Source organism: Tiliqua scincoides, chromosome 3, assembly GCF_035046505.1.
Source record: "Tiliqua scincoides isolate rTilSci1 chromosome 3, rTilSci1.hap2, whole genome shotgun sequence".
NCBI classification, from domain to species: Eukaryota; Metazoa; Chordata; class Lepidosauria; order Squamata; family Scincidae; genus Tiliqua; species Tiliqua scincoides.
In genome coordinates, this window is record NC_089823.1 from 191,238,182 (window position 1) to 191,254,095 (window position 15,914).

The 15,914-nt window shown below is 45.4% G+C and overlaps 1 protein-coding gene across 2 annotated transcripts; it reads left to right on the forward strand.

Moving 5' to 3' along the window:
- The first annotated feature begins 3,511 nt into the window (after positions 1–3,511).
- MARVELD1 (MARVEL domain containing 1) lies at positions 3,512–8,145 on the forward strand. Of its 2 annotated transcripts, XM_066620962.1 has the most exons (3): positions 3,512–4,464; positions 5,776–6,765; positions 7,338–8,145. In XM_066620962.1, exon 1 carries the CDS (start codon positions 3,613–3,615, stop codon positions 4,135–4,137), a length of 525 nt encoding a protein of 174 aa, XP_066477059.1. In that variant the 5' UTR covers positions 3,512–3,612; the 3' UTR covers positions 4,138–4,464; positions 5,776–6,765; positions 7,338–8,145. The 2 variants fall into 2 exon arrangements, with proteins under 2 accessions (XP_066477059.1, XP_066477058.1); XM_066620961.1 differs by having other exon boundaries at positions 3,512–6,765.
- Positions 8,146–15,914: the final 7,769 nt, after the last annotated feature.

Below are 15,914 nucleotides of genomic sequence, written 5' to 3' on the forward strand. Positions count from 1 at the left end.
CGAATGTAACCGGCCACCCAATCGGAGAGGGAGGGCGGGACTCCAGTACCCCTCGTGGAAACGCGTGGCAAGCGGTGTCCCTGACGTCAGTGGGAAGGGCGTCAACCTGCAAAGGGAAAGAAAGAGGGCGCTGCTTTGTTGTCTGGTGTCCGCCCTGTCTGGTTGTGCAGGCGTGGGGGTCATGCGCAGCCCCAGGCGGAGGGCTTTGCCTTCCTGGTAGAGGCAGTCCTGGCTTAGGCTTGCAGCAAGCCCGAGGGTGCAATGACAGGCACCGGCTCTTGGAGCCCAAGTCTGTGCCTGTCTACTCAGAAGTCAGTCCCATTATAGTCAAAGGGGCTTACTCCCAAGAAAGTGTGGATAGGATGGCAGCCTTACTTCCCTGCTTTTTGCTTTTATTTTTTCGTACCCTGTTGGGTGACTTCTGTCTAAGCCAGTGGCATAGTTCGAGGTGGTGCAAAGCACTAAGTTTTGCAGAAGGCTCCCTGCAAAACTTAGTGCTTTGCACCCTGTCTGCCTGTGCCACTGGTCGAAGCCCTCCATTACCTTTTACAGATAAATCCCTAGGACTAGGAGTGCCTTATAGGAACATCAAGATTGGCAGGCAGGACAGTTGCTGCAGCGCTGGAAAACGATGTCCCCTACCTGCTGGAGGGACTCTATCCTGTCAGCAGGTCTGGTTTTCCAGACCTTCAGTAACTTGTACGTAGCAAGTCTGGTAACGCAGCAGCGGGGTGGGAAAAAAATGGGAGCCTGCCTGCTCCGCTCCACACCATGCTCTCGCAGCCAGACACGTGCGATGGGCCAACGTGAAGGGAAGGCACAAGCACCCCAGCAAGCCCATGCATGCGGGAAGCTAGAAGCCTCGGGCATAAATTCCTACTGCTCTTGTCGCTGGGCAGACCAAAGAAAGGATTCCACTAGACTAGACTCGCCCTTTGATCCCCAAGAAGTTGATAAACAGGCAGACATAATTTGGCAACTTGGCGACAGAGAAAGTTAGTTGGCCTGTTTCAAGGAATGCACTTTCATGCCTTTTTCCAGGGGCAGACCCACTTTGTGCTATATGGAAGTTTAGAGTAGGGGTGCCCAAACCCTGGCCTGGGTGCCATTTCCGGCCCTCGGGGACTCCCAATCAGACCCACAGGGAGCCCCCAGTCTCCAATAAGCCTGTGGCTCTCCAGAGACTTGCTGGAGCCCATGCTGGCACAGCGCAACTGCTCTCAGTGTGAGGGCAATTATTCAACCTCTTGCATGAGCTCCCGCCACTGCTTGCTGTTTCACATCTGTGAAGTGGCAGCAAAGGAAAGGCCAGCCTTGCTTTGTGCAAGGCCTTTTATAGGTCTTGAGCTATTGCCTTCATTCATTCATATAATTTCTATCTCTAATATATTCATTTATGTAAATTTATTCAAGTTTGAAATATAAATTAATTCCTTCTTTTTTAATCTGGCCTCTGACATTGTGTCAGAAAGATGATGTGGCCCTCCTGCCAAAAAGTTTGGACACCCCTGTTATAGAGCATGGCATGTGTACACTTCATGTGTGAAAAATGTGTAATTGCTTATTTTGCTGCACTTCCATATGTTTGGAAGCTTCAGTGTGCGTAAACTTCCAGACTTGTTGCTGTGGCCAAATATACAGCACTCTGACATTATTTTCACAAAGGATTGTGAGTCCAATCCTATGTATGTCTCCTCAGAAGTAAGTCCCATTATACTCAATGGAATTATTTCCAGGAAAGTGTGGATAGCCTGTGTATAGTAGATAGTGTTGCCTGTGTTGTTTATGTTTTGTACAAGCTTTCCTACACCCATTAGGAAAATGACATGTGTTGGTCTAATGAAGTGTGGGCTCTAGTCCATGAAGGCTTGTATTAAAATAATTTTGCTAGTCTTTATGGTGCCACAAGAGTCTTTGTTATTTTTGTTGCAAAAGACTAACATGCCTGCCCATCTGGAAGTCATGTGTGAAGTGGTTCTGCAAAACATGTAGCACATGTGGAACTCATTGCTGCAAGATTTTATGAAAGCCAACAATTTAATCAAGATCATAATTAGAGTGATTTTTAGAATGGGTCCTTTTATAGGTGCATGTACTCGGGGTTGGGGGAGTCAGCCATGGGAAGGGACAAATTGAATTCAACCTGTTTGGGAGGGTTTGATGGGGAGGGAGAGAGAAAGAATGTAAAGCCCATGGGATAAAAGGCAACCACATAGCCAATCTCAGAACAGAGGGCTTATGAATTTTACAGCATGGGCTATGGATAAACCAATGATCACTCACCTGGGATTTAAATACTGTACTACATCCTTAGGTGAGTCCAAATGTAGTCTAGAAAGTGCTTTTGAGCTTTGTTTTGCTTCCATGTTGTCCAGGCCCCAGGGGCTCCTCTGTACCTTAATATGTTTTTGTTTTACCATAAGGATTTGGTTATTCTCTTCTTCCAGACTCACTGCAACACTTAAGGGGCTCCAAGTGACCCATCAAACCCCTAACTGGAGCAACAGTAAATGGCACCATGCTGCCAAAGCCCAAATATGTGCCTAGCCCACCCATTGTACCTCTGGCCACAAAGGCACAATGCTACAGACAACTCTCGGCCTCTTGCAAGTCCTTGCAAGTATGCACAGCATCTTGGGATTGGGGCCATGCTGCCAGAAGTCAGGTGGCTGATAGTAGGTGTGGTAGATGACACCAGATATAAGCTGGTGTGCTTTAGCCTCACAGTAGGTCTGCAGTTCCTCAGTGAGCAGAGGGAAGGCTGAGAAAAGCCTGAAAGGATTGTTCTAGCTTGGAGCTGGTGGTTTAGAGGATACCTTTGGACATTCTGAAGAAAGTGGGGCAGGGGAAAGAGTTGAAATGTGCAAGCTCCAGGTGAAGGTGCTAATATTTAAACTCTGCCAGTTCTTCTTTCAGCATGTTAGGCTGAAACTGTTGGAACTGGAAACATAGCTTACTTGCCTTAACCCCTCCCCCACTTCTTTGGAAAATGGAAAGTTTCTCAGAGATGTGACACAATGGCAGGAGCATGGTAGAGCTTCCTTACACCTTCCTTGTGGAGGTGACCAGGATGTGGGGTACTAGAGGAGTTCATCTCTGAATTGGTTGCTGAGTATGCACAATTGCCCATCCACAAGGGAGGAACACACAGACTAATGCTCACAATCTGAGGCAATCTTCTTGTACAGACAGCTCTCAGTTGGTCCAAGCCCTGGAACCATGTACACCACCCTGAGCTCTTGGGAGGAAGGCAGGTATAAAAAAAACTGCTAGAGTGTGGCTGAGGAAACTCTTGATGCCAAAGACACCAGCCTTAATGGATGTTTTGCGATATCTCAGCTGAGACTGCAGGGACGTGGAAGAGAGATGCAGTGTGTTGTTAGCAGACGGATGGAGTGAGAGAACCACCCAGAGAAGAGGAGGGGTAAGGGGGGAACTGGGAGGGGCAAGCTGGGAGTCTGAGAGGCCCCAGTGCAGGAAAGACCGTTAAGCTGCAGATGTTTGGCAGCTGCACACAGAGGAAGTGCCTGAGAGGGAGGGTGAGACTCAACAAGCTGGACTGCAGAAGGCACTGGATGGGACAGGAGCTGTTGGAGGCCCCAGAGTTGCAGCATGCCTCTTCCACCACCCCCGTCCTCGCCTCCACCACCTTGTCCGGGGTCTAGAGAGTCTCTGAGCCTGAACTGGTCTTTTTTGCGAAGTCTGTTGGGAGGTCTGCGCATTGCACAACTGCTGTCGGGTGCTGTCTGCTGGGTGACTTTAGCGGCACAGAAGTATGAAGGAGCAACCTACTTTGCAGTCTTTGCTGCAGTCCTGGTGTGGCTGCTCACTTTGGCACTCTTTGGGCTCAGCTTAGTGGGCCGCTGGGCTCTCGTGCCAGTGCTGGGGACCCGTTGGCTCATGACAAACATAGTGCATGATCTGCTGTTGGGGGTCATCCTCTTTGTTACTGCTGGGGGCATCATGGGTCACAAGGCACAGAATTTTTCCTACTGCAACCTGCCAGGTTACAGCCATCCCTGTAGCTACAGTGCCTACCTGTCTGCTGCTGTTTTTGCAGGCATCACTGCCTTCTTATACCTGCTTTCAGGAATCTACTGCCTGGGACGACGTTTCCGGGGGCATCATGACATCTGAGAGAGAGAAACAAGAAGAGAGACAGTTGGTCTGGAACAGAAGACCTTTTTCAAATAGATGAACAAGTCTTATGTGCATTATCCTCAGATAGACTACGCCTTGCTCCAGACACATTGCCTTCCTGATGGAGACAACACTTCAGTAGACTTTCTAGTGAAAGAAGAAAATATCCCTTTCCTCTCCCTGTCTTCCCCATTGACTGTCTGACTCTTTCATCAACAAATGGATGCATGCTTTTGTGACTCTGAAACTGGAACTGAATGTGCTTATGATGAGATGTGGAAGCCAACCTGTGGATCCTCCTTGTCTCCTTCCTTCATTTGGCAGGTGGGTCTCAGTGGGTGTGGGAAGATTTGACTTGGCCCTTGGACTCAGCATATGTAGATGCCAGATGGGCCCCAAACCATTCACAATCCTCATTGCTATTCCTAATCCTTACAAGAGCAGGTTTAGTTTAGTTTGTAGCCCTTGTCCATATATTTGTATGCCATGAAACCCCACCTTAATTAATTCTACATGAATTAATTCATGTTAAACAATCTGGAATGCTCACCCTTTGGGGTGATGTGCAAGATTATTATCATCCTATTTCAGAACTTACAAATGTAGGCTTTAACTATCATTCCCCCCAAATACTTGCATGACCTTTTTCCCCCAGTGTCAATAGAATATCCATCCTATTCTTAATCTCATATGTATAAATGATGCTTTCCTTTGTAATATTTATGTCTGGGTAGGATCCTCAAATGGATATTGCAGTATTTATAGCACAGCATCATTCCAGTTAGTTATTAAATACCAAAAATGGAGGTATCAAGGCTCATGCCTACTGGGATCTTGTCCTAACTTGAAAGATCCTGCCTTTAATCTCTGGTTTGGGACATAGGCTTTACCCATTCAAGTAAGAGGAAAATGTGCGCTGAATATGTTCAGAAATGCCCTTTCCTTTAGTATTACTGTTTCATTTACCTAAACTAAGCATGGATACCAAAAAAGGTTCCAGTACTCAAGACCAGGTATTTCAGTTCTGAGCCTTGTTAAAAACCCCAGCTTTGATCAAGCCCTCTCTGTGACCTTTTATTATAAATGTTGTTCTCATTACTGACTGTATTAATTCATATTTCACTTCCATGAAAACTCATAGGCCATTGCCTCATGTTAGAGCAAACCAACCCAGAAACCAACCCTATATGATAGGGAACATTGGAGTCTTCTGCTGGATATGTGGTTGGTGAGACTGAGTGTGGAGGCCCTCATGGATGTGGGAAGGAGGTGCTAGTCATCAGCTGAGGCCAGAAAGGAACTGTACTGTATCATATGTGAGGATCCACATGAGTTGGCTGAGCTGGCCAGGCTCCATATATGAGGTTGGGGCATACATGGGCAGGCTCGCACCCTCTGGGAATGCCCCCAGACCTAGAGATAGCCAAGATCAGGGTCTCAAGAAGGAAAGTCTTTTTCTGGTAAGGGATAGATCTACATTCCAGACTGCAGATCACACCTTTTATGGTAGGCCTATGCATCCTCCTCCTCCTTTTCTCGTCAGAACCCAGAGAAGCTGGCGCAGTTTTTTCTGTGTGAAACACTGATATAAAGTGTACCTTGGGAAGGTGAAAGCATGGAATTTTATGTCTCCAGGGCAGTATGAGAAGAGACACTCTAGGCAAAAATCTGCAAGCAAATGCTATAGTTGCAGAGCAGACACTGAAGGAAATGTACTTTCTCCAGAAATTGGCATTTGGCCAAAAGGAAAAATCATTCCCACAGCACCAAAAAGGAACTGTCACATCTTTTAGAAGATTCCTGACAAGAAGAGAGGCTGAATTCCCAGTGCCCAGCAGGAAGACTGGATTATACTATGTGTCTAGTACTACATACAGACCTTGTGAGTGGGTCTGATGTTATTGGACTGTGACAGTCATAACCATTCAGATTCTGGAGTCCAGGAACAACAGCCTGTTCACAGCACATTAACAGGAACCTTCATCATATACATGGATTGTCACAGATTTGACTTCGTCACTGCCTGCCCCTGAAAAGGGAAGATGCCTCTGAAATACAGAAGTGCCTTGAGTAAGACACCCCCACCCATTCAAATATTTGCTGTCTCTTATTGTGTCAAACTGTCTGAGCAGCTACCATGACTGCTTATTTTGCCAAGACGCTACAGCTAATGTGCCTTTTATACCAAGTTTCCAAAGGGTTGGAAGAGTACATTATTAACTTTCTGGAGACTCCCACCAACGTCGGCAAGAGACCCCATTCCAGCAATACCAAATGGGCTAGTAACTTTAAGTACTTCAGAAGAGTTCTGGGAGCTTCCAGGGAAGCCTACCTCACTTGTCCAAGACATTGAATCTCAAAGCGGTCTGTAGGAGCTTCCAAAAGACCTGAGTTCACCTTCTGGACATTCTTGACTCCTCTCCTCCTTTTCTGTATTAACATTGCTCCTAGCGGTTTCCATCCTCATTATTGTGCTCTGCCAAGGGTTCTTAAGAAAAACTGCTCTTTGCCAATTATTTTGAACTACATGCACCATTCTTCTTGGATCAGCTCATATGGCCTGGACATGCAACTGTGTCAAAGACCTGTACCCAGGATAGTCCATGACACCATGGGAACCTCAAGGTAAGAACCCTAGGGTGTGACTTCCAAATCGTGGATTAGGAGATGAACAGCTGGCCTACTTTGTGTGGGAGATGGAAGAATGGGGGTAGTGCATTCGGCACACGCTGCCATTGGCACTGAGTGTCAATAGCTCTGGGATGTGGAGAGTAAGAGAAAATGGGACATTATCCATCATGCAAGATGAAACCTAGTCAGTTGTACAGAATACATGAGGGTTGGTTACAAATCAGACTGTATTGAGTACATCTGTGTACCCGAGTAGCCTAGGAACAGTTACTTGCATGTTCCATTCAATGCAGGCCCAATCTGTGTATAATGTCCATAGACAGTTCATCTGTAAAAATGAACCCAGGTGAAGCCATTCACATGAAAATGACTGTTCAGGCAGAGATATTTTGTATCGGGGTTTAGCATAATGTGTGAGCAGCACTTTGGTCATGCTGAGGTATCTTGGTGAAGGGCTGGAGAAGAGGGTGTCATGATATTGTGGTGGAAGGAAAGCCCTGCCAGATTTGAGCATTGTGAGAGTGATGCCAACCTATCTGAGGTGAATAATTGTCTTTTCCTTGAAGGTGGTAAGGAAGTTACTCTGTTTCGAATCCTGAATCGCAGCCATGCTGAACCCTGGGAGCTTCTTGACTCCATGCTAAAGGCTCCCCACCCACCAGCTAGAAGAGCTGTAGAGAAGAATGGAGAGAGTGAGCATCAATGTCAGATTCCATCAAGCCTGGCTTCTTGTCTGGGGGAGGGGAGGGCTACACAGTCTTTACAAGTTCCTTTCTAGCTGCTACTGGCAGGCTTTGTTCCTCAAACCCTGCTCTCTGCAATGTGGAGTGAACTTGGGTGCAGTGCTGATTCACTTTTGAGTATCTTGTGCCACACTGTGCTACTTTAGGAGAGGAAATCAGTGCCAAAGCTCTCTTGGCAGGAGGAGGAAATACACACAGTCATAAAAGGCTGATTTAGATATTTAGGGCTTTCCAGATAGTTTTTCTTAACTTTTCAGTTTACCATTTTGGTCCTAATCACTGTCCCTCAATTCCTGTACCAGAATCAAATCCGAGTATGGCTGTATTCCAAAGATTACATTCCAGACCCTGCTCCACATTTTGTAACTAATTCACATTCTTAATAAAGTTGTGTGTGGAGTATAATTTGTTATTTCTCAAGGATGATAAAGCTGTGCTTGTATGCTCATCAAACCATTTCTTTCACAATTTAGGGGCAGATCTTCCTCTGGTACCTCTGCATTTTCTAAAGAAAATCTCAAGAAAGGGAAGTACTATAGCCACAAAAACAAGAAAATATCACTTAGGGAAGTTTGGGGAATAGTGGGTATGAAAGTAATTGTAATGTTGAAAGTAATAGTAAACCAACAGTTTAGCTGGCTAGCTCAACATTCAGTCTACCAAAAGTGAATACATGGATGTCATAGGAATATTCACAAACAATGTGATTGTGATACCCATCATCTATTGTGTGGCCTACTGTTATTGGTATTGTGGGTAGAGTTTTGGACTTGAACTTGAACCAGGTTCAAATCTCTGCTGAACCATGAAACTTACTGGGTGACCTTGGGCAAAACCATACCTATGTCATATGGTTGTTCTGGGGATAAAGAGGTGGGAGCAGATCCACATATACCACCCTGAACTCTTATGGAGGAAAAATAAATATCATAAGCATACAGACCTTGGAGCCAAAGAAAAGAGGGAGTTAATTTTCTAACCCTCCATCTATTCACTGCAAAGCGTTTTTTAGGGTAGTGCTAGAAAGTTGTAGATTGTTTGGGCATAGAACCTTCCAGCTTATTTGTGCTGAGTCCTTATTCTGGTTCCTCTGTAGTCATATAGAAAACCTTGCATGCCCTAGAATTGGCATCAAGGTAGAAATCTCACCTGGCGATGGCATGAAAATACCCATCATGCTCCTATGCAACTTCCCAATCAGTTGAAGTCTCCTTGCTATTTTTCACTGCCTATGAGTTGCTGAACCAGCCTCTTAACACCTCCTCCCTATTATATTAACTCCTGGTGGGAGGATTACCAGCATTTGGCAGACTTATGCCATTTCCCAAATGGAGAATCTACTTTTGACTGTTAGGTGTAGAAACTACCAATATGGAACTCCTTGCCACAGGATGTGGTGATGGCATCTAGATGGCATCTGGCCTGGATGCCTTTAAAAGGGGATTGGACAAGTTTCTGGAGGAAAAATCCATTATGGGTTACAAGCCATGATGTGTATGTGCAACCTCCTGATTTTAGAAATGGGCTCTGTCAGAATGCCAGATGCAAGGGAGGGCACCAGGATGAGGTCTCTTGTTATCTGGTGTGCTCCCTGGGGCATTTGGTGGGCCGCTGTGAGATACGGGACGCTGGACTAGATGGGCCTATGGCCTGATCCAGTGGGGCTGTTCTTATGTTTGTGTTTTAATCAAAGCCTTTTTTAAAGATGTCAGAGGCCTGATCCACATGAAGTAAATACATTCCATTTTTGACTCAGACTCAGGGTAAACACAAGAGGAAGGAATAGGGGGACTCTGTTTCAAACCAGAGTTTCACTGTCACTAACACACCTATTGCTTACAACATCTACATAGACAAATCTGGAGATGTGCCGCAGTGTGTTTCACAACCCTCATGTTACTAATTTACTCAGATTGCTTTCCCTGATAACTTTGTTACTCCATTTCAAGTAGGAGACAATTGACCTGTTTCCATCAGAGTTGTGTTGCTACCATCATTCCACATCATTATGACATTTGAGAGCTTTTGACAAGACAATGTAATGTAAGTTGTAGGCATAGTACCTGGAACACTGGCTGCTAACCAATCATAAACAAGGGATGGGGGGAGGATTCATACATCTGAGTTCCAACACTGTATCTTTTTAAAATCGATATCAATTAATTCCTCTATCCCAGAATAATTTTTTAATTGGATCATTGCAACTTTTCCCCCCCACAATTATGGCAGAACAAAATCAGGGCAGGTAGCAGTGCTTAGAAATGAGGAATGACCTGTTAGAGCCAGAGTATGGAACCATTTGTTTTCCTATTCCAGTAGCTGTGCTGTACTAAGACAATACTCAGGACAAACAGAGAATAGAACAGGTACCCTGTAACTCCCAGGCAGCAGGTGTAGTTTGAACTATTTAGCCCTCTGCAGGCTTAGCAGTCACATATCATTTTTGGCAACATGTGCTTTCACTCTAGTCCACATTGCAGCAGTGCAAGTTGGATACAAAACACAGTTTGGATGTCTCAGAACAAGTCTGAGAGGCCTATGAGCAGGGATGGCCCATGCCTTCCTGCCATCAACACCTCCCCCCCCCCATTTTGCTGCACCTGCAAAAATTAGCACAAGTGCACCTCTTTCCCTGGTGGATAAGGAGAGAGGAGGAAGGTGTATCCATGCCCTTCTTCCCTTACCTCAAACTGTTCTGGGGAGGGATCCAAATTGGGACTGTGACATGTGGGGAGGGTGTATTTAGCACTTTCCACTTGTGCAGTAGTCTCAAGAAAGATGTCTCCCCCCTCACAAGCTGCTATTAGCCCTGAGGAGGCAGCCCCCATTGGCACACATTTTAAATTCCTGTCCCCAAAGTCAGCCAATTCCCTAGCCCAGTCAGTAATAAATGTGTGTAGAGAACCCATTGGATTCTTAGAGGAATAATTCAAGGCAAACTGGGGCAACATTGTTCCCTTTAGGGCAATCATCAAAACATTCTGAGCAAAACAGTTCTTGTAAGTGGAGCAAGCTTTTATTCATTTATTTTGCAAGGGAGAGGGCCACAAGACAAGGAAGGAAGGAAGGAATTATGTTGGCAACCTTCAGTCTCGAAAGACTATGGTATCGCGCTCTGAATGGTGGTTCTGGAACAGCATCTAGTGTGGCTGAAAAGGCCGATTCGGGAGTGACAATCCCTTCCACACTGGGAGCAAGCGCAGTCTGTCCCTGGTCTGTCTCCCTGGCTATGGGCCTTCCTTCTTTGCCTCAGACTGTTGGCCAAGTGTCTGTTCAAACTGGGAAAGGCCATGCTGCACAGCCTACCTCCAAGCGGGCCGCTCAGAGGCCAGGGTTTCCCACCTGTTGAGGTCCACTCCTAAGGCCTTCAGGTCCCTCTTGCAGATGTCCTTGTATCGCAGCTGTGGTCTACCTGTAGGGCGCTTTCCTTGCACGAGTTCTCCATAGAGGAGATCCTTTGGGATCCGGCCATCATCCATTCTCACAACATGACCGAGCCAACGCAGGCATCTCTGTTTCAGCAGTGCATACATGCTAGGGATTCCAGCTCGTTCCAGGACTGTATTGTTTGGAACTTTGTCCTGCCAGGTGATGCCGAGGATGCATCGGAGGCAGCGCATGTGGAAAGCGTTCAGTTTCCTCTCCTGTTGTGAGCGAAGAGTCGCTGCAGTACAGAAGTGTACTCAGGACGCACAATAGAAAGATCACAAGGTAGGTACAGTGCTAGGAGCCACCTGGGAGTTCAGCCTGACAGATCACTGCCATGGGAAACAGGTTTGAGTCATCACAGAGAGATGTTGAAATGACCTAAGCACTGTACAACTTAAATCTCACCTAACCACTTAAGAAGAGCCTTGCTGGATAAAGGCCCATCTAGTCTAGCTTACTATACATAGCCAGGCACATGATGGGGATCTTGCAATCTTGGGGTAAAACATACATGTTTTTGGTCTCCACTGGCACATTGAGACAAGCAACACAAGCCTAAGTAAATCTGCTCAGACGTAAGTTCTCTTGAGCTCAATGGGACTTACTCCCAGGTAAGTGTGTATATAAGATTGCAGCCTCAATAGCAATTAAGAGTTGCAACATTCATAGTGAATTCCTATACTGTATATTCAGAAGTAAGGCTACAATCCTATCCACACTTTCCTGGGAGTAAGCCCTATTGAGTATAATGGGACTGATTTCTGAGTAGGCATGTCTAGGATTGGGCTCTAAGTCCCACTGAGTTGAATGTGTATAGAACTGCAGCCTCAATTGATGAATCAATTAGTTTAATTACAAAAAGGTGTGACAATTACTTTTAACAAAAAGGTATCCCAATTACTCAAGCAGCAGTTTTTGAAAATACTGTTTCTAATACAGGTACAAGCATAAAAACTGGGGATCCTCACATACATGAGGAAATGCTTCTTCTGCAGCACATCTATTCATCATCTAAAAAACAATAAGTATGCAATCTGCTTCAAAATTGTTGCTCAAAGGTGAATTTAATGTGAATTTAATCAATGAATCAACCAAGTTTTCCTTATTCAGGTGTCTGACCATCCTTGCAGCAATTCTGTCCTCATCCAGCGGGCATAAGATCACACTGTTAGCCTGTTGATTAAATATATATATTGAGTGGATACGATGAATGCATGATTTGCACATGAACAGAATGACAATTCTAGGGAAAAAAAGCAATCATAATATTCTCCTGGGAGTAAGTCCTGTTGAACACAATGGGACTTACTTCTGAGTAGACATGGCTAGGATTGCACTGTTGGTGGCCTCAGGTCCCCAGCTAAAACATGGGAACAATTAACAATATGCAGTCCCTTGTAGGATTAGATATTTATTAACTATTAAGATGCTCCCCAGAGTTGTGTGAGCACTGTGTTATTACAAATAATTAAGTTTTTTTAAAAAACAAACATGATTAACGATTTCAATTAAACCAACATCTTCAATCAGTCAATACACTAAATCAGTCATTCCTAAACTTCTTTCACTAGTGGCTCCCTTGCCTTACTGGGCCTTTGGTCAGGGCTCCCCATTAGGGCTACAATCCTATACACTGTATGGGGCAGCAGGTTTATTGCAAGGATTCCGTGGCTCCCCTGACTGGTTTCTGTGGCTCCCCAGGAAGCCACTGCTCACAGTTTGGGAACCATGGCACTAAGTCAATACACTAAATCTAACCAACCAATACACTAAATACTACAACCCAATGTGCAGGTGGTAGTTGTACTTTATGCTTAGCAGCCCAATCCTGTGCATATCTACTCAGAATGTAGCTATGCTGCCAACGGCTCTTCTAATAAATAGGGTGACTAGATCCAATGGAGAACAGAGTGCCTTTATCTTTAACCAGTGTATAGAATAGGGCAGTGGTTCTCAAACGTTTAGCACTGGGACCCACTTTTTAGAATGAGGATCTGTCAGGACTCACCAGAAGTGATGTCATGACCAGAAGTGACATCAGCAAGCAGGAATATTTTTAACAATCCTAGGCTGCAATGCTACCCACACTTACCATAGTATGTCCCATTTACTATTATTGTTAAAAACACATACAGAGTAGCTTGTTAAAAGTACAGATGTGCAACCTTTCCCCAAATGCAGTCACGTACCATGGTAGCATCAAATCTAATATATTAAAAATAAAATATTGAAATGAATGGGGATCCACCTGAAATTGAATTGCAACCCATCTAGTAGGTCCTGATGACCCACAGTTTGACAAACACTGGAATAGGGGATTTTGGCAGGTGTGCTTTTTAAACCCTACCTGCCAAAATCCCCTCTTCTAAACAGCAGTTAAAGGTATGGGCACTCTGTCTTCCATTGGATCTGGTTACCTTGCTAATAAATGACCCTCCCCCAACTCCTGCGGCACAACAATGTGCCAAAGCACACTGGTTAAAAATCAATGATGTATAGGACTGCAGCCTAGCTGCAGCAGATCAGAGAGCTTATTATGCACCCATCTAGCCCCTCCAATGCGCTGCCATCAGCTTGCCCATGAAAGAGCCAACTGGACAAGCTCCTGGGCCACTCCTCTTCCCAGCAATTTGGGAAGAGCCCCTGTGCGGTCAACCCGGAATGCTAGACGAGTACAGTGCAACATTTTTTGAACAGAGGGATAAGTGATGCCAGTCCACCCGTTTGCTTCCTATCAGTAACCCAACGGATTCCCATGCTAGTCCAAAACAAGTCCCACGCTGCCCCCATGAGTTTCTAGTTGTTCTGGAACTGAAAGGAGCCTCATTGCAGTGTTGACATTGGAAGCCTTGAAAGGCTGCTCCCTGGAACTGGAGCTGCTGCTGCTGCTGCTGCTTCCTCCCTGTGGCTTCCGAGGTTTCTCCAGACACTGCCCACGTGTTCCTCCAGGCACTGCCCACGTGTTCCTCCGGCCAGACATTTGCTCTTAAAATAACATTTGAATTGGATTCTCAGCATGCTGAATTCTGCGCCCATGACCAACTCCAGTGCTTCTGCAGTGCAATTATGGCTCTGTATCTAGACGTCAATGTCTGGCTGGCTGGCTCTAGAGCAAAGGCAGGATGGATATACTCGGTCAAGACAAAATCCAGAGCTGGAGAGAGCAGAGAAGCAGCATGCGGAGATTAGTGCATGTAGTGTCACCATACCCCATTGGAGACAGCGTATCCTCACGTGCGGTTCCAGGTCATTTCAAAGTCCTGGTTGGGCTATTTTTCAGAAGCAATATGCCATGACTTATGCTCAGTAGCCATCAGTCCCTCATCCTGGCTCAACTATCAGAGTTGCAGAGATTGATCACCAGCTCTAGACATCCCCCTTGTGGTTTCCCAGTAAAATGATACAGTATATCTAATCCAAGGGCAGTCTGAGCCACATTTTTTCTTTCTTCCACAACTGGTTTTGTTCCCAAAACAGTCATGAATGGGGCAATATCAACTTTTTTTTTAAAATGATGTGAAGCAGGCTTTTAAGAATTTGCTTACATGAAAGAATTTGAAGTTTTTGTTCTGTTCCTATTAGTTTATTTAAGGTTGGTTGGCTATGCAGGGGGATGGATGAGGCTTCAGCATATTTTAACAGCAGTTTATATTAAGGGGATTGTATAGGTGACAGAATCTCCCTTGGCTTAAAAAAATTAATAAATAAAAAAGACTGGGGGGTTGTGAGACTGCGGGGTTTAAGACTGCAGCCTTGCTGAATTCCCCTCAGCACTGTTTTGCTGATTTAGGCCCAAATCCTAACCAATTTTCCAGCACTGGCATAGCTGTGCCAATAGGGCACGTGCTGCATTCTGCAGTTGGATGGCAGTCACAGAGGCCTCTTCAAGGTAAGGGAATGTTTGTTCCCTTACCTCTGGGCTGCATTGCTTGCCCTTACCTTGGAGCTGGACGGTTGCTTCAGATTGCCCCCTCAGGCTGCTATCCTAAACACACTTTTCTGGGAGTAAGTCCCATTGAACACAATAGGGCTTACTTCTGAGTAGACATTGATAGGCTTGTGGTCTTTATATCCATGATGGAAAATGTTCAGACACTCCTGTGATACCTGTTAGTTTCCCTTGGAAATAAGCAGCTGAAGGGAAGTCAACTTTAATCGGGAAACCAGCACAGGAAGAGGGCTAATCGATCTGATTAGGCACCCACTGCTATTTATTTAGACCAGGGGTGTCAAACTCATTTCTTAGCAAGGGCTGAATAGCATTCATGATGCCTGCTGAGGCCAGAAGTGATGTCATTAGGCAGGAAGTGATGTCATTAAACAGGTCATAACCAAAAACAAGCACTTTTTTAAACTTAGGAACTCATTAGCTGCAAATGACAAAGAGAAAATATGCAAATTTTGATCATACTTCAAGATACAGGAGAGCCCAATTTTCATGTGGGCTGCCCTTTCAGCAGTAACACCTCAGCACTGCTCAGTGGCTGAGGGCCAGATAAAAAGCTTCTGTGGGCTGCATCCAGACCCCCCCCCTTATGTTTGACACCCCTGATTTAGACAGTGGTTCTCAATCTTTTAGCACTGGGACCACTTTTTAGAATGAGAATCTATCAGGACCCACCATAAGTGATGTCATGATTGGAAGTGACATCATCAGGTAGGAACACTTTTAATAATCCTAGGCTGCAATTCTACCCACACTTACAGCCCAATCCTAGCCAACTTTCCAGCACCAGTGCAACTGCAATGCAGCCCCAGGGTAAGGGAACAAATGTTCCCATACCTCAAAGAGGCCTCTGTGACTGCATCCCCAACACAGGTGGCAGTGCATACCCCATAGGCACAGCAGCACTGGCACAGGAAAATTGGATAGGATTGGGCCCTTACCCAGGAGTAAGTCCCATTAACTATCACTGTTCAAAGCATAGACATAGTGGCTTGTTAAAAGTACAGGTCTGTAACATTTTTCCC

Excerpts from the sequence above, each read along its gene's own strand:
- MARVELD1 (XM_066620961.1), top strand. The coding sequence starts at position 3,613 with ATGCCTCTTCCACCACCCCCGTCCTCGCCTCCACCACCTTGTCCGGGG.